Below are 19,452 nucleotides of genomic sequence, written 5' to 3'. Positions count from 1 at the left end.
TGCCACGCCCACTTAAACGCCCACAAACCGCGAAAACCTGTGACGCCCACAATTTGCATGCTAGATAAAAAATTTTAACTGAAATGTATTGGTGTCGTCAATACCTATCGATTGATCCAAAAATAAATTTGCCACGCCCACTCTAAAGCCCATAACGCTTAGATCTGTCTACCGCCGGTAGGTGGCGCATTTTAATCTCGCTTAGCTGCTTGCATATCTCCATTTCCCTTTGAGTAACGGGTATCTGATAGTCGAGGTACTCGACTATAGCGTTCTTCCTTGTTTTAAGTTTATTTCTTTCCCCGTGTTTCTTTTCATAAACTAACTGTCCTACATGATATACTTTTTCATTTCTGTTTTCATTATGTGTTTCTAACATTTTCTCTTGTGTATTTTTTAAAATTTGAGGAATGTAATCGTGCTCTATTTTTATACCCGTTACTCGTAGAGTAAAAGGGTATACTAGATTCGTCGGAAAGTATGTAACAGGCAGAAGGAAGCGTTTCTGACCCCATAAAGTATATATATTCTTGATCAGGATCACTAGCCGAGTCGATCTAGCCATGTCTTCTGTATCTGTCATTCGTCCCTGCCTGAGGATACTTAGTTCTGACTCGAGAATATGTATTGGTCGTTTATATATATAAAGTCCAATCTAGATAAGATTGCTCGAAAGTTTAAAACGGTGCCCATAATTTTATTTCGTAAAATTGTTAAGGCGATAAAATATTGTTCACTTTGAATTTTATAGAGACTCATTACAGTTTCTGCAGCTTCCCTCCAACATACATATTGTGTTGGTTCCCCGGTGAATTTTGGTAAAGATTTTATCACTTCTAGTGTTGTATCGCTTTTTATAGTTGGGTCGATTGTTTGTATTTTATAATCCTCCACAGTGTTTGCATCTGTGGCTAACTTTCCCCTTAAACCTTCTATGATCCTGCTCACTTAATTTATCAATCTATTTATTAATTCCACTGTTAATCCGCCTGCTGTGGCTATACTACCTTCAGAAAAATTTGGTGCTGTTCCATTGTTAAAGCTATTTATTAAATCTTCCAGATTGTTTCTCGATTTATTTTATTAAGTCGTGAATCGATCTTAATTTTTATCAATGTTTAAATCTTATATTATTTTTCTTAAATGCCCTGATCTTAAATTATAATCTTTAATATTTTATTATTAAAAATTAATTTCTCACGAGACTGTCCCGATGGGTTCTTCCTTCTGTGAGGTTGTGGGTTGATCTTCCTTCCTGGATTCAGTAAAGATTAATGGCGATAGAATGCCCTTCCTTCCTTCTTTGATTTTTCTTGTTTCAGCGTGTTGTGATTTTGTTGTTGTTGTAACTAGAGCTTGTTTTTTTAAATCTTTTAGTTTAGTTCGTTTCTGTTTTAAATAATCTTTTGCTTTATTTGTATTTGTATTTTTTTGGGTTAAGATTTTGGTCCACCTTTTTTTTAAAGTGCACCCTTAAAAGGATTATATCATTTGTTGAGTTGTTTGGTGAATTTTTTAATTTCTCCACTAGAAATGTTGAGTTGTTGGCCGCGCGAGTTACCTACCCTACGGACCCCCAACCAAACCACCTCGTGCTACCCTGGACGGCGGCCAACGATCGGTCAGTGGCCGCCCATTCCAACCAGAAAGTGCAGCGGCAACAACAAGCAGGGTGTAGCTCTGTCGCAACATCGGTTGCCGACACCAAAGACCTACACACATACTTACACATATACTTACACTTAGAATTACGAACTTTGTATTTAGCTGAATAAGACATTTTCGTGCAGCGAGGGTATACATAAACCCAAGCTGAGTAATAAACTTTACTCAAACGGAGCGGCAGCGTTCTCATTTTCTGCCGGAAAACAACCAAACACTTGGCATTACGCTCACCAATACCTAACTGGCGCAGTCGAACGGCCCTTCCAGGATCAGGAGACCAGAAGGGAGAACCCACAGGAATATTAAGATAATTTTAGTGTAAGTTAGTATAAGTAAATACACCAAAAAGAAATAGAACAAGTGTGGAGGTGAAAAGAAAAATAATATGGATAGCAAAAGACAACAGTGATGGTGCAGTATGAAAAGCAAAATATATAAATATGCAATACACAAAAAAACAAGGAAGAACGCTATAGTCGAGTACCTCGACTATCAGATACCCGTTACTCAATGGGAAATGGAGATATGCAAGCAGCAAAGCGAGATTAAAATGCGCCACCTACCGGCGGTAGACAGATTTAAGCGTTATGGGCGTTAGAGTGGGCGTGGAAAATTTATTTTTGGATCAATCGATAGGTATTGACGACACCAATACATTTCAGTTAAAATTTCTTATCCAGCATGCAAATTGTGGGCGTCACAGGTTATCGCGGTTTGTGGGCGGTTAAGTGGGCGTGGCAAACTTTTTTTTAGGTCAATCGATAGTTATTGTTGAGAACAATACATTTCAGTTAAAATTTTCTATCGAGCACTAAAACTGTAGGAGTTACAGTTTTGGGCGGTTTGTGGGCGTTAGAGTGGGCGTGGCAGTCTACTGAAACAAACTTGCGCTGCGTAAGAAGCTCAGGAATCTGTACGCCAAATCTCAATAGCCTAGCTCTCATAGTTTCCGAGATCTCAGCGTTCATCCGGACAGACAGACGGACAGACGGACAGACGGACATGGCTAGATCGACTCGGCTAGTGATCCTGATCAAGAATATATATACTTTATGGGGTCGGAAACGCTTCCTTCTGCCTGTTACATACTTTCCGACGAATCTAGTATACCCTTTTACTCTACGAGTAACAACGGGTATAAAAATGGAAATAAAAATATATATATAAATACATATAAAGTGAAGTTTTTCCGTTGTTCAGTGCGAACACGGAAATATCAAAGATGAATAAATATTAAAATGCAAACAACCGAAAAAGTTCAGGGCGAACTTAGTGCAATGTTCAAAAAGTGAATGGTAAATCATCTCTACAATTATTTTGTGATGAAAGCCAAATCATTTAAGAATAAAAAATAAAAAACAAAGGTGCAGTAATTTAACATCACTACAGCTACGGTTGTGATAATACATTAAATTAGAGCATTAAAAATATACAAATATACAAGAAATAAAAACAAGTATACGAGAAATAACAAGGAAGTACGCTATAGTCGAGTACCTCGACTATCAGATACCCGTTACTCAAAGGGAAATGGAGATATGCAAGCAGCAAAGCGAAATTAAAATGCGCCACCTACCGGCGGTAGACAGATTTAAGCGTTATGAGCGTTAGAGTGGGCGTGGCAAATTTATTTTTGGACCAATCGATAGGTATTGACGACACCAATACATTTCAGTTAAAATTTTTCATCTAGCATCCAAATTGTGGGCGTCACAAGTTTTCGCGGTTTGTGGGCGTTTAAGTGGGCGTGGCAAACTTTTTTTTAGGTCAATCAATAGGTATTGATGAGAACAATACATTTCAGTTAAAATTTTCTATCTAGCATCAAAACTGTAGGAGTTTCAGTTTTGGGCGGTTTGTGGGCGTTAGAGTGGGCGTGGCAGTCTACTGAAACAAACTTGCGCTGCGTAAGAAGCTCAGGAATCTGTACGCCAAATCTCAATAGCCTAACTCTCATAGTTTCCGAGATCTCAGCGTTCATCCGGACAGACAGACGGACAGACGGACAGACGGACAGACGGTCAGACGGACAGACGGACAGACGGACAGACGGACAGACGGACAGACGGACATGGCTAGATCGACTCGGCTAGTGATCCTGATCAAGAATATATATACTTTATGGGGTCGGAAACGCTTCCTTCTGCCTGTTACATACTTTCCGACGAATCTAGTATACCCTTTTACTCTACGAGTAACGGGTATAAAAATTAAACAAAGGTGCAGTAATTTAACATCTCTACAGCTACGGTTGTGATGGTAAATTAAATAAGAGCATTAAGAATAAACAAATATATAAGAAAATCCGATATCTGGAATCTATTAAAGAAGTTCTCTTTTATAGGTGAAATTCGACCCTCACACTGTCCGACTACCCTACGTCGAGGAAATACACACACACCAACATAACACTCACACGATTGCAAGCAGAATCAAAACTAGACAGAGTGCAAGCTTGCCAGACATTAGGGAAGAACCTATTATTGCTGATCAGATAATTTTACGACTTCCATCTGTTAGTATGAGTTCCTCAGAAACGTCAACGGTTAACACCAGCATTAATTCTGCCGAAGTTTATGCGTCCTTACGCATCCCAGACGCTATTAAATTTTTACCGGAATATAATGGGGACTCGAAATTTATTTATTTATTAATAACGTAGAAGAAATTTTAATGCTCATAAGGGGGACAGACCAGACTTCGTATGGGCAATTTTTGCTACGGTCCATTAAAAACAAAATAGTAGGAAAAGCCAAAGATGTACTAACGGCTTCAGAGGCTGGCCTTAATTGGGATGAAATTAAAGAGGCATTAATTTTGGATTGTTCCGACAAAAGGGATGAACATACTCTTTCCATCGAACTTCACGGACTGATACATAAACAATTGTCAGTTCAAAAGTTGTTCGACCAGACTATAGAAATAAAAACTCTCCTTTTCAAACTGATTGACACTAAAGAAACCGACCCTAACCTAGCTAGAGCAAAAAAATCGATATTTGCGGGAACTTGCTTAAACACCTTCTTAATGGGTATGAGAGGCCAACTAGGGGGGACGATTAGGGCTATGAAACCAACCAATCTGCAGGAAGCATACGATTGGGCAATACAGGAGAGACACATATTTTTGCAAGGAACTCAGACTAACACTAATCAACGTAATAATTATCAGTCTAGGGAAAGATACCCCCAATACATCAATAGATTACAATATAACGACAGAAATAGTAGGATAGACGAAGTAAGGCGATATACAAATTATAACAACAGAAACTACCGCTCTGGACGGAATACAGAACGCAGTAATTCTAGTGGCAGGAATAGGGAAGTTCCGGCAACTATGCCGAAGCAGGAATCAACCGGTAGATCAAGCTACCCTAACACTAGATCTAGCCAGATTACACAACATTGAGGAAAAGAAACAACAGGAAAAACAGGAGAATAGTCAAGTACATAAAATTGATGAAGATTAAATTTTTTGGGACAGAGCCTCAAAGTCCAAACAGGATACTTAAACCAAGTGAGCCATGGGTGCGTACTTCCCTACATTGTCCTAACTCCATTCAAAGATGGCACACCATTGAATTTCTTAATAGACACTGGGGCAACTATGTCCTTCATAGACCCCTTGATAATCCCGCAAAATGATCAAAAAAAACTCAATACCCATATTCCAATTAAAACAGTACTGAAAGTCCATTTTATTGAAAAGAAAACAGAAGTCAATCTCTTTAACAATTCGAATGAGGAAAGAAAATTCGGTATGTTTATATTCCATTTCCACGATTTCTTCCAGGGACTTATAGGAATGGATATCTTACAATAGATTAACGCAGTTGTTGATATTCCAAAACTACAACTTCAATCAATAGTTGGCAACCTGAAATTATATCAAGAACAGAATGGCCACCGGAGTACACGTAATCGACGAGGAGTCAAAAACCCTCGTTCGGTTACCAGTTACTGTCACCGATGGCACATTTTTGTGCGACAACATCGACGTAAACAAAGACTTAGTCATAAACGGGGGCTTATATCAAGCAAAAGACGGATATAGTTTAATGGAAATCGTTAACTATTCTGAAGAAAAGCAAAACCTATTTGTAGATTCTCGAATAAAGGTGAATGAATTCGCCCCATCTGATTATTTGGAAGCTAAACCGACACTTGATTATATAACTAAAGGGAAAAGTTAGAAGTCAAATAGCTTCGAACTCCTAAGGACAGACCATCTAAACGACGAAGAAAAGACAGAACTTAAGAAACTAACAGAGAAATTCCCCAATCTTTTCTATCAACAAAGCGACCCTCTTACTTTTACGAATCTTGTAAAACATAAAATTAAACTAACGGACGAAAATCCAATATATACTAAACCTTTTAGGTACAGCCACATTGAACCACAGGAAGTGCGAAGACAAATAAACGAAATGTTAGAACAGAAAGTGATCAAACATAGCCACAGCCCATGGAGTGCTCCAGTCTTTTTGGTCTCAAAAAAGATGGACGCTTCGAACAAAAAGAAATGGAGACTTGTAGTAGATTACAGGAAACTTAATGAGAAGACAATTAAAGACAAATATCCAATGCCAAATATAAACGAGGTACTAGATAGAATAGGAAGAGCAAAATACTTTACAGCTCTAGATCTGGCAAGTGGTTACCACCAGGTGGAAATGAAGCCCGAAGAGCCACTTTGAGTTCATTCGGATGCCATTCGGGTTGACTAACGCCCCAGCCACATTTCAAAGAGTAATGGATAACGTATTAGCCGACCTAAACGGCAAATGCTGTCTGATATACCTAGACGACATAATTGTTTTCTCACCCTCTCTCCAAGAACACATGACCCACTTGAGCCAAATTTTCGAAAAACTATCAAAAAATCCGAATTTTTAAGGAAAGAAATTGAATACCTAGGACATGTAGTTACAGATGAAGGCCATTAAGGCATTTCCTATTCCCAAGTCTAGAAAGGAAATCAAATCTTTTCTCGGACTTTTGGGTTATTATAGGAAGTTTATTAGAGATTTTGCGAAATTGACTAAGCCTCTATCCCAGAAATTAAAAGGAAAAGCACCGATAAAAATCGAAGCAGAGTTTACGGAAGCCGTAGAATTGTGTAATGATCCAATTCTACGTTACCCGGATTTTACCAAACCCTTCATACTCACATCGGATGCTAGTAACGTAGCCATTGGTGCGGTATTATCACAGGGGAACGAAAACTCGGATAGGCCCGTTTCATTCGCAAGCAGAACCCTGTCCGACACGGAACTAAATTACTCGAAAAAAAAATGTTGGCCATTATCTGGGCTACTAAATATTTTAGACCATACCTATTCGGACAAAGATTTAAAATACGGACAGATCACAAAACTCTGAAGTGGTTAATGAACTTCAAGGAACCAAACTCAAAATTGGTCCGTTGGAAGTTACAACTCAATGAATATGACTACGAGGTCGAATATAAGAAAGGATCTCAAAATCTAGTAGCAGACGCATTAAGTCGAGTTAACTTGGAAGCTAGCACCCATAGTGTTGACGTAGGGAAATACGAGATAAAGAACTCAGAAACTCCACTAAATGAATTTAACATCCAAATTGTCATTTTAATGAACCCCAATTCAACAACAAAAGACGAGACCTTGTTTGAAAATAAAACACGAAAAACCTATGCAGAACCAAATTTAACCACCGAAAAGCTATCAGAAATTCTCAACGATACGTTAAGACCACAAAAAGCTTGTGCAATCTTAACTTCGGACGAAATTTTTGAATTAATTCGACCGTTTTTTAAAGAACATTTCACCAAAACAAACAAATATAACGTGGTCCGCTGTAAAGAAATTCTTAAGGATATTCTATCAGAAGAAGAACAGGAAGCAGAAATTAAAAATTATCACATTAAATCCAATCACAGAGGAACTGAAGAGACCTTTAATCATCTTAGAAGAACTATCTACTTTCCAAAAATGCGGCAAGCAATATCAAAGTTTACTAATAATTGCTAAAACGCTAAAATACAATAGACAACCTCAAAAACTAAAGTATGCAATTACCGAATCACCACCTAAGCCCCTTTCGATAGTCTACATAGACCTATATACGATAAATGGAAAGACAATCTTAACCGCAATTGATAAATTTTCAAGATTCGCAGCGTGATATACAATCTTTACAAGAGACTGCCTTAACACAACCAGGTCACTTTGAAATTTCATTAACACATATGGTATTCCTCAAAAACTTTTTTTTGATCAAGGTGCTGAATTTTCGGGAAACTTATTCAGGGATTTCTGGAATCAATATAACATGGAAATCCATGTAACATCCTTCCAGCAATCTTCAAGTAACTCTCCAGTAGAGAGACTTCATTCCTCCTTAACGGAACTTTATAGAATAATCCTTAACAAGAAAAAACTGGAGATCCTATCGGTCGATCATGATGACATACTAACGGAAACATTTATAACGTACAACAATTCTATACATTCAGCAACCAAGCACACCCCACACGAACTTTTCACTGGTAGAACATACACATTCAATAAGGAAATAAAATTAAACAACGAACACGACTACTTACAACAGCTTAACACCTTTGGGGAAAAACTATACGCTCATGTGCAGAAAGACACAATTGAGCAGAAAACATCAAGAACACAAAACCTAAATTTGAACCGAGCCAAACCCGTAGAAACAAAGCCGGACGACATTATTTTAATACCCTTGCAAAGGGTATATTGATTTCAGTCAGAAGTTTGCAACGCAGTGAAGGAGACTTTTCCGACCCCATAAAGTATATATATTCTTGATCAGCATGACTAGACGAGTCGATCTAGCCATGTCCGTCTGTCCGTCCGTTTCTACGCGAACTAGTCTCTCAGTTTTAAAGCTATCGGGCTAAAACTTTCCCAAAAGTCTTATATCTCTTGCAGGTAGTATATAAGTCGGAACCAGCCGGATCGGACAACTATATCTTATAGCTCCCATAGGAATAATCGGACAAAAAAATTTAAAAAAATTATATCTTTGGTGTTTTTTAGCATATAACCTCCTATGCTTGGAAATAACATTTTTTGATTAGTTTTAAATTTTGAATTAAATTTTATCGAAATCGGACGACTATATCATATAGCTGCCACAGGAACGATCGGAAAATTGGTGGAAAAATAACATGAAACAAATTATAGCTTTGGTGTTTTTCAACATATAACCTCCAACGCTTGGAAATAACATTTTTTAATTAGTTTTGAATTTCGAATTTAATTTTATCAAAATCGGACGACTATATCATACAGCTGCCATAGGAACGATCGGAAAATTGGTAGGAAAATAATATGAAACAAATTATAGCTTCGGTGTTTTTTAACATATTACCTCCTACGCTTGGAAATAACATTTTTTAATTAGTTCTGAATTTCGAATTTAATTTTATCAAAATCGGACGACTATATCATATAGCTGCCATAGGAACGATCGGAAAATTGGTAGGAAAATAATATGAAACAAATTATAGCTTCGGTGTTTTTTGACATATTATCGTATACTATTGGGAATATCATTTTTTGTGTTTTTAAATTTAATAACTATAGCTGCAAGGGTATATAAGCTTCGGCTTGCCGAAGCTAACTTTCTTTCTTGTTAATATTTTAATAGATCGAATTATTTGGTGTTATGGAGAGGAGAGTGCCAAGCCCAATTTCGAAAAGGTTGAATATTTTAAAGGAGTTTCTGAAACAGTTGAAAACGAAACGAATGAACAAATTCTTTTAATATTGGATGACTTGATAATGGGAGCCTTTAATAAAAATGTGTGTGAGCTGTTTACAAAAGGATCACACCATAGGAATTTATTACTAATAGTGGTAATTCAGAACATATTTCATAAATCCGCGTTAAAAAAAAGTTCCAAAAATTGTTTAATGAAAAATAAGTTAAATATAAACGGAGCATTTTTTTATTAAAAAAAATGTATTTATTTGGAATGTATTTTAATATATTATATTTTTTTTAATTGCTTATATAATGATTTTAAGATACACTAGGTTTTGTTAATATTCTCTTGATCGCGTTTCTTGGAGCATTTCTTCTCGAAATGAGTATCAGATCCGCAATAATTACAATAAATAAGTTGCGTGTATCCATTTTTGCGGGGATCATTTCCAAAAAATCTCTTAAAAGAATCCATAATAAGAGACAACCTGATAGAACCATGAATTTCTTTTTACTAAATTTCAAACACATGTGTCACCATTGATATATATTTCATAGTTGGTGTTTTCTAAAAATACAAACGGCTTAAATAAATTATTTAATGAACATCGGTGTAAGTTTTTTCTTGTGTATTCTAAAATTCGTAAAACAATTGGGTAGTTGAGTTAAACTTTTTTCAATATCTATATTCACCACCCTCAAGACCTACCGGACCGGATTTTGACCTAGCAACATCACCACCCTCAATATTAATATCAAATAACTAAAAATAACGAAATTATTTCTTGCCTTAAGGAACCCTTAGACTAAGTATTGTATCTATTTTTGAAAAAACAGATTAGATTAAGCTGCCAGTCGGGTAGCAGTGTGCTTATCCTAAGAATAAAATTTCCACATTAATAAAAGTAAAAAAAATATCTATATCCATAATGTTTGTTGATAAATACTTGATTCAAAAATTATTTTTAATTTCACCACGAACAAGAACTGTTTGATACTTATTGAGTGGTGTAAGCATTTCTTCAAGACTTTTGTATGGAATATCTCCAGCTGGTTAAGGTGCTGCTGCTTAAGAGCTCCATTATCCAATTCTTTTATGTTATATGGCAGTTTGAAATGGAAAAAATTAGGTACAAGGTGGCTGATGAAAGCCGCTACCAAAAAAAAATTCAATACCATTTTTTCTATTTAATGAATCTGGTTAATTTATTTTTTATTTTGCAGATTGACTTTTACATTTAACAAAAATGGATAACTGGGACACTGAAACAAGAATTTGGATTGTCCGCCGCTGTCACGCACTGGAGTCCGTAGTTTCGGTTCAAAGAGAGTATAGGGGCACGTTTAGCGGCAATCCTCCAAGCAGATGGACCATAATGAGACTTGTAAACAATTTTGCCGAGCATGGGACAGTCAACGGAAGACCTTACCATCGAAACCCTTCAGTTCGAACGGAGGAAACAATCGCTGCTGTAGCTGCTGCCATACAAAACAATCCACGTGTTTCGACAAGAAGCTTATCTGCTCAAATGGGTGTAAGTCAATTATGCACAAAGATTTGGACTTATTCCCATATAAAATTCAAATGGCCAACAAATTGAACGCTGCAGACTTGCCGATTCGCTTGGCTTTTGCCAGAAGATGCTTCAAATGGTGGAAGAGGGTGGAAACAAGTTGAACTGTCGTTTCATGTCTGACGAGGCCCATTTTGATTTAAACGGCAACATAAACAAACAAAATTGTCGAATATGGAGTGCTTCCAACCCACAGATACTCCATGAGACGGAATTGCATCCACTTCGTGTCACAGTGTGGTGTGCAGTTTCATCACGCTGCATTGTCGGGCCCTACTTCTTCGAAGAAAACGGTCACACCGTTACGGTTACTGGAGACCGTTACTTGAGCATGTTGAGAGAGTTTTTCTATCCAGAATTACGCCGAATGAGAATTTCTTTCAACTCTGTGTGGTTTCAGCAAGATGGTGCAGCTCCTCACACATCCCAACCTGTTATGACAGAATTGCGACGAAAATTTCCCAATAAGCTGATATCCAGAAACTCCACATTCCGTTGGCCACCCAGGTCGCCTGACCTTACTGCACCTGACTTTTCTTGTGGGGTTATTGCAAACAGGAAGTCTACAAAGCAAAATCAACAAATTTGAATGAACTAAGGCAATCCATTCGAGAAACAATTGCGGCTATTCCTGTCTCAACTCTCGAAGCAGTAATGAACAACTTTTTGGTAAATTCCATTATTATACCCGTTACTCGTAGAGTAAAAAAGTAAACTAGATTCGTCGGAAAGTATATAACCAACAGAAGGAAGCGTTTCCGACCCCATAAAGTATATATATTCTTGATCAGGATCACTAGCCGAGTCGATCTAGCCATGTCCGTCTGTCCGTCTGTCCGGATGAACGCTGAGATCTCGGAAACTATACGAGCTAGGCTATTATCATTTGGCGTGCAGATTCCTGAGCTTCTTACGCAGCGCAAGTTTGTTTCAGCAATGTGCCACGCCCACTCTTACGCCCACAAACCGCCCAAAACGGTGGCTCCTACAGTTTTGATGCTAGAGTAAAAATTTTAACTGAAATGCAGTGTTCTTGTCAATACCTATCGATTGACATAAAAAAGTTTGCCACGCCCACTCTAACGCCCGCAAACCGCCCAAGCCTGTAGATAAAAAATTTTAACTGAAATGTATTGGTCTCGTCAATACCTATAGATTGACCCAAAAAAATGTTGCCACGCCCACTCTAACGCCCATAACGCTTTAATCTGTCTTCCGCCGGTAGGTGGCGCATTTCAATCTCGCTTTGCTGCTTGCATATCTCCATTTCCCTTTGGTCCCATTAGCTGAGTAACGGGTATCTGATAGTCGAGGTACTCGACTATAGCGTTCTTCCTTGTTTTACAAGTGGATTTCTCACCATTTAATGAGCGGGTAAAACAAGTTTTTTCATTATTTATAATGCAATAATTATTAAAAAGTTCGATTTTAAAGTTAGACATTTCATAAAACATATTAAACATATAAAACTTGATTGGTTAATATTAGTTTTCCATCGACTTGGGAAATCGCTCTAGCGTGATATATTTTTCATCTGTTTTTTATTTTTGGGTATTTTATATAAATTATTAAAAGTCCTTTATGCAGTGCGATTTTAAAAACAGAGATGTCCATTAAGTCAGCAATAATTACTGGGTTTTGTTCATGTTTTAATATTTCCATAATGTCATCATTGTTTAATATTTTGTATAAAAAACGTCAATTTTGCTAGTGTGATTGCGTCAATTAAATTTTGCAGATCAAATGTAAAAAATCGTAAGGGATGTTTTCGCAATGGTAAATCTTGATCAATTAAAACAGTTTTAAAATCATCAGAAAGAGATTCTATTTCTTTGAACAATTTGGAATTGATAATAAATGGCTTATTATTATTTTCAATGAACTCATCGATTTTATTCTGAATTGTAATAAAATCATTATGATCCGGAGTTCCAGCTAACCATTTGTTCAGTTGTGACGCCGTGCCAAAAAAAAGCTCTGTACGGCTGTCATTGTAAGAAGGGCTCTTGGGAGTAATTAAACGACTGAAGTTCAAATATAACAGTTTAGCCTTTAATTCATTAGCTTATAATGTGTACACTTTACTCTTCTTCATTAATTAACTTTAACAAAATAATGGGTCGCAATGGACAGCAAAATAAAAGAAGACAATGTTGTTCCGGTCGCTGAAGCTTGTAGTTCTCACTGCCCTTCTCTCTCGTTCTGTCGGGTTGCCAGATCTCCTGACCTTCGTCTTCAGTTGGCAGGGCGATCAGCTGTGCATACGAACCAAGTACCGTGGGACTGAACATGCCGCCCGCCAATGCGAAATCCGCGTGATACATGTGTTGTTCAGGACTCTGGATATAAATTTCCTTGTACTCGTAGCGGCTAAGACAAAGAGAAAGAGAAATGACATACGGATGCAATTGATTACCAAGGGAGCAATAGCTGGTTCATGTTTGCATGAGATCGGCAGGCGACAAAGCTTGGAGATGGAGGGTTTTTGACTGCCTGATTTTGTTTTCAGTGTTACAACTCGAACGAGTGAATCCTCTCCAGGATGGAGACTGGAGGCAGTTGATCGTCCTTCATGAGTACTAATTCGTTGATTTTAAAATTCTCCTTTTCTTGACACCATTTTGGGCGAGTTTGAAGATGGGACAGCCAATCTCGGCTCCATTGCGTCCAAAACTGACGGATCAAATTTTGATGAGACAGAAATTGCTCACGGAACGACGAGTTTTGAGGGCGACAATGGGCAGGTTCGAGCAGGCTGTCACCAATGAGAAAATGTGCTGCTAGCGGACAAGGTGGCCGAGAGTTTAGGCAAGCTTCAATCCGGATAAGCACCGTTGCGAGTTCCTCATAAGTCTGCTTGTGACTTCCGACAGTCCTCTTCAGGTGATGCTTGACGGACTTGACCCCAGCCTCCCAAAGGCCTCCGAAATTGGGAGAGTATGGCGGAGTGAAATGCCATGTAGGGCACGTAGCGTGGTCGCGATCCGCCTGTTGTGCGCTTGCTAATAACTTATTGGCGCCAACGAAATTTGTTCCGTTGTCGCTATACATATGTTGAACTGGTCCTCGGCGACCAGTAAAACGAGAAAATGCTAGTAGGAAGTGTTCCGACGAGAGTCCGGTAACCGCTTCTAGGTGAACTGCCTTCGTAGCCAAGCAGACGAAAATAGCAATGTATCCTTTGTAAGTACTTGTCCCACGAAGCCTTGCTGCCTGGATTTCGATTGCCCCGGTATAAACGACGCCGGTCGCAATGAATGGGCGGTTTGGTGGGTTGACTCTGTGCACCGGCAGGTCGCCCATCAATTGACTTCCGGTGCTAGGTGACGCGCGGAAGCACGTGATGCATTTTCGAAGGATTGTTCGGACGGCTTGTCTCCCATTTGGAATCCAGAACTTGTACCTCGTGTGGGCTAAAGTAAGATGAGCGCCGCCATGCAGGGTAGCTTGATGGGAGCTCTGAATTACCAGCTCTGTAAAGAAATGACGCTGCGGTAAGATGATTGGATGTTTGCGATCGAAAGAAAGGTTGGAATGTTTGAGACGACCGCGAACGCGTAAGATGCCATCGTCAAGAAAGGGAGTGAGATTTCTTAGAGTGCTCTTCGGAGGCAGAGGATTTTCTGCGAGGATCGCGTGCATGTCGGATTGAAAGGTCTCGGCTTGTACTATTTTCACGACGCAGCGAAGTGCATTGTCCAGTTCCTCTGGCGACAGCTGACTGTAAGATCTGGTTTTCTTCGATTGAGCGTTGTGACAAAAGCGCAGTATGTATGCTATGACTCGAATGAGTTTGGTGTAAGTTGAAAACCGCTCAATGAGATTAATGTCTACTTGGGTGGTGTGCAAACGAATTTGCAAAGATTTTGCTTCTAGGGACTGCTCATCAAACTTTATGTTCGGTACCTCTGTGTCCGGCCACTCACTGGAGTGTTGCCTCAACCATGATGGTCCGTACCACCAAAGATCAAAGATGGAGATTTCTGATGGGGATAGTCCTCTCGTGGCGCTGTCTGCTGGATTATCTGCCGTGGGAACATGTCTCCATTGGTTTGAATCGCTGTGGTCCAGAATGTAGGCAACGCGATTGGCAACGAACGTTTTCCATCTAGTAACATCTCCTTTGATCCAGTGGAGAACGATAGTGGCGTCCGTCCAGTATGTAACGGAGATTTGAGCGTTTTTCCAACGATTGTTTGCTACTACCCATTTAGTTAGTTTGGTTGCCAGCACAGCGCCGCATAACTCGGTCCTCGGGATCGTGAGGGGTTTCGTTGGAGAGATTTTGGATTTTGCAGTGATAAGAGTGGTATAAAACGATGAATCATGTTGGGGTATACGCATGTAAACCGCCGCTGCGTAGGCGTGAGTGGAACCGTCGCAGAAAGCGTGCAACTGGATATCATGGCTAAAGTCTGGCATATACCGTACGCTGCGAGGTATTCGGATTTTGCTGATGTCCTCCAGATTGACACGGAACTTTTTCCATTTGTTAGCGATGGAACTGGGTACTGGGTCGTCCCACCCTAAGTGCTTGCGATCGTTCTCGGAATGGAGGTGTGCCATTGTGACTTCCTTTAGAATTAATTTTGCTGAAATGAGAATAGGGGCGATTAGTCCTAAGGGATCGAAAAGTCTGGCAATGCTCGAAAGGATTTCTCTTTTGGTTGAACCCGTGGGAATGCTCGCTTGCAATTTGTAGGTGAAACAGTCTTGGTTAGGTAACCAATGCATTCCAAAGGTTTTGACTGTATCAGAGCTGTCCCAGCTTCGTGACGTTTGATTGCTTCGGTTTGATGAAGAAATGCTGTCTAGAAGCGCTATGTCGTTACTAGACCATTTTCTCAATTCCATATTTGCGGATTTTAGAGCGTTCTGGATTTGTAAACTCTTGTTTTGTGCTGCTGAGATAGTGTGATCACCAGAAAGAATATCATCGACGTAGATTTCGTGCTTTAAGACCTCTTCCGCCAGTGGATAATTTTCGCGTTCATCCTCTGCAAGTTGACGAACGACTCTAATGGCGGTGAATGGTGCAGAAGCGGTACCGAAAGTTACAGTTGACAGGCAATATTCCTTGATGTTTCCATCCGCCGCCCGCCATAAAATCCGCTGGTACTGCGTGTCGTCCGGATGTACGTCGATGCAGCGGTACATGCGCTGGATGTCGGCGGTGAAAACATGCCGGTACTGTCTCCAATTCAGCAACACTGCAGGGAGATCATTTTGGAGAGTGGGTCCTACGGACAATACATCGTTTAGAGATCGACCGTTTGAGGTCTTTGCCGATGCGTCGAATACAATGCGCTGTTTGGTGGTGAGACTGTCTTCTTTATAGACAGCGGGATGAGGAAGAACGCAGGATTCAACCCGACAAGATTTTTTGGAGGTACTGACGGTTGATCTCTCACTAGAGACTGCTTGTGTGATTTGTCCCAATTCAAAATATTCTTCGATTCCCTCCTTGTAGCGAATCCATTTGTCTGGATCCCGTTCATAACGCCGCTCTAATTGAAGAAACCTGTTTAAAGCGACTTGATGCGATTTTCCTAGGGCCATTGTGGGATCGAAATGCCATTTGAAAGGTAGTCTTACCATAAAACTACCGTTTGGTTGACGTGTGTGCGTTTCCTTAAAGAAGGACTCACACCACCGCTCTTCGTCAGATTGAAGTGATCGGCTTGGGACAGATTCTATTTCGCAAAAATTCTTCAAAAGCGATTCCGTGTCTAGCGTGGTTTGATGACAGCGAATATTAAGTGTGTGGATTGATTCCTGGAACTTGCCGAGTATCTTCCAACCTAAGTGAGAATTTTGTGCAATAGGTTCGTATGGATTTCCGATTCGGGTTCCCGGAAGGATAAGACCCGCCATGAGGTCGGCTCCGATGATGAGATCTATGCGTTTCGAGTGATAGTATAAAGGATCCGAGAGCTGGAGTCCGTTGATGTGTTTCCAGTTTTGAGGCGAAAACGATTGGTTTGGTAGATGTGAGGTCAGCGAGTTCATAACGTACGCAGAGTCGACATCTAGATTGAACGTTGGGTTTAGCGACGTTCGGATGCAGCATCTTGCCGTAAAGTTGCACCGTTGACCAGTAGTTTGGCCGACGCCGGCGATCGAAGCGCGGATTCTGCATCGTGGAAGCTGGAGAGCTTGGACGGTATGCTCTGAGATTATTGTAGCTTCCGACCCCTGATCGATGAGGGCAGTTATTGTTGCTTGAGCGCCGCTCTGGGGGTGGCAGACAATAATCCGTGCGGTAGCTAGCAAGATATTCTGTCGCGTTGCATGGGAGGCTGTGGAAGAATAACATTGGAGGTTTGGATTAGCAAGGGGGCTAACTGGTGAGGTGTCGTTGTTCATAATCGAAGCGATATGTGGTTGACTGGATGATACGGTCGGCGAGTAAGGTTGGGGTGCTTGAGTGATGCTTGGCGCCGCGGCCGGATGAAGTAAAGAATGGTGGCGTTGTCCACAGTGGTAGCAATTCTTTACACTTGAACAGCGGGCCAGCATGTGCGATTTGCTCAGGCAGTTGAGGCATAGATTTGACTTACTCACGACCTCCTTACGTTGGTAGCAATCCAAGCTAAGGAATTGCTGACATCGACGAAGGATATGATTACCATTGCAGTGTGGGCAACGAAGCATAGGGGGGCTTGGTTGCGCGTGGGTGTTATGAACCGAGATACGTTTTGTGGGGTGATGATCCAGTGATGATCCAGATTTGTTGGTGCCCGAACAGTTTCTATTTTCAATGGCGTCCAGGGTGATTAACCGGTTGTTGAGAAACTGTTCGAGATCCTTGTACGACGGAATGTGGGTTTGACTGCCGAGATGATGTTCCCAGGCGGAGTGCGTCTCTTTCGGTAATTTTGCAGTCAAATAATGGGCGAGCCAGTGATCCCCGTTCTGCAACGACGCGTTGATGGTGTTACAGGCGGCTGCGCAGACGTTGACTGCACTGATCACAGATCGAATATCATCGGGCTTCTCCTTGCTTAGGCTTGGCAACTGGTACAACATGTTCATGTGATTGGAGAAGACCACGCGTGGATTGTTATAGCGCTGAATTAGTGTGTCCCATGCTACCCTATAGTCAAAGGAATTTGACGAATATCGCAATCTCGACCAGCTGGCAGAGATTCCTTGAGGAAATGAAACCGTTGAATATTGTCCAGCCGCTCATTTTGCTGAATTAACCGAGTGAAGGCGTCATAATATCCAGGCCAGTCCACACAGTTTCCGCTAAACTTGGGCACTGGCAGTTGTGGCATGTGGACACGTGCGTCGGCAACCGTCGACACGGCGGTGGGTGCCGAGGCTGAGGACGGCGTCACTGGGAACTTTATTCGTTGGCCTTCAGCTACAAAGCAATAGGTTTCCATGTACAGATCCTCGAAACTGACGGCGATCTTCTTGGCGTGATAGTCCGTTTTGACATATCCCTCGGTGCAGATGATTACTTGATGGGTGGTCTCAAAAGCCGCGTTTAAACTCTCGATCTGCTGCAGGCGCTTCATATAATAGCTTTCGGTTTTTCGAGACGCGGCATCCTTCTTATAGTTCTGCTGCAGACGTGTTGGATTTTGAAGACGCTCCTTTTGAAGTGTAATAAAACCTGCTCAGGCCGGATCATCTGCTTCGTGGTCAGACATATTATGAGAATTTTTACCAATTTATTTGAACCTAGCTAGCTCTGCTTGATAAATAAAAAGCACCCGTACTCACGTGATCTTTCCCTTTTTTTTACTTATGCCTGAGGTTACGTAACGTTGACTGTAGCGTGAGCGCAGGCTGTACTGTTTTTCGATTCCGCTTTGAGTAGAAGACTTTCCTTGGTTGCGAAATTATAACGGGCCTTCTTGCAGCACCCGTGTGTGTAGAAGGGCTGTCAGGCGACCGGGTGTGTTGGTATTGGTGACTGTGCTCTATCGGTGTGAGAGCACTTGTTGGGGGCACAAACGGAGACGATCGCAATTTGTGTTCGATGGAGTGCTGGGTGTTATGCATTATAACCCACAATTGAAAGATCAAACTGAGATTTTTAAACTTCAAGCAAGAGTCCCCTCATGGGCCACCATGTTCAGTTGTGACGCCGTGCCAAAAAAAAAAGCTCTGTACGGCTGTCATTGTAAGAAGGGCTCTTGGGAGTAATTAAACGACTGAAGTTCAAATATAACAGTTTAGCCTTTAATTCATTAGCTTATAATGTGTACACTTCACTCTTCTTCATTAATTAACTTTAACAAAATAATGGGTCGCAATGGACAGCAAAATAAAAGAAGACAATGTTGTTCCGGTCGCTGAAGCTTGTAGTTCTCACTGCCCTTCTCTCTCGTTCTGTCGGGTTGCCAGATCTCCTGACCTTCGTCTTCAGTTGGCAGGGCGATCAGCTGTGCATACGAACCAAGTACCGTGGGACTGAACACCATTTCCACACATTACCTATCTCATTTATCCCCCTTTTTGATCTAGTTGATATTAATTGT

General features: G+C 40.5%; 1 protein-coding gene across 1 annotated transcript; it reads right to left on the bottom strand.

Annotated features, from left to right (window-relative positions):
* Positions 1–13,038: 13,038 nt before the first annotated feature.
* On the bottom strand, positions 13,039–19,395 carry LOC139354107 (uncharacterized). The gene is made up of 4 exons (XM_070998373.1): positions 19,287–19,395; positions 18,125–18,581; positions 13,473–18,053; positions 13,039–13,327 (listed from the first exon to the last, which is right to left on the bottom strand). The coding sequence occupies exons 1-4, from the start codon at positions 19,393–19,395 to the stop codon at positions 13,039–13,041; spliced, it is 5,436 nt and encodes a 1,811-aa protein (XP_070854474.1).
* Between the last annotated feature and the right edge of the window lie 57 nt (positions 19,396–19,452).

This window comes from Drosophila suzukii, assembly GCF_043229965.1.
Source record: "Drosophila suzukii chromosome 2 unlocalized genomic scaffold, CBGP_Dsuzu_IsoJpt1.0 scf_2c, whole genome shotgun sequence".
Classification (NCBI taxonomy): domain Eukaryota; kingdom Metazoa; phylum Arthropoda; class Insecta; order Diptera; family Drosophilidae; genus Drosophila; species Drosophila suzukii.
This window is presented reverse-complemented; position numbering and strand designations above follow the sequence as displayed.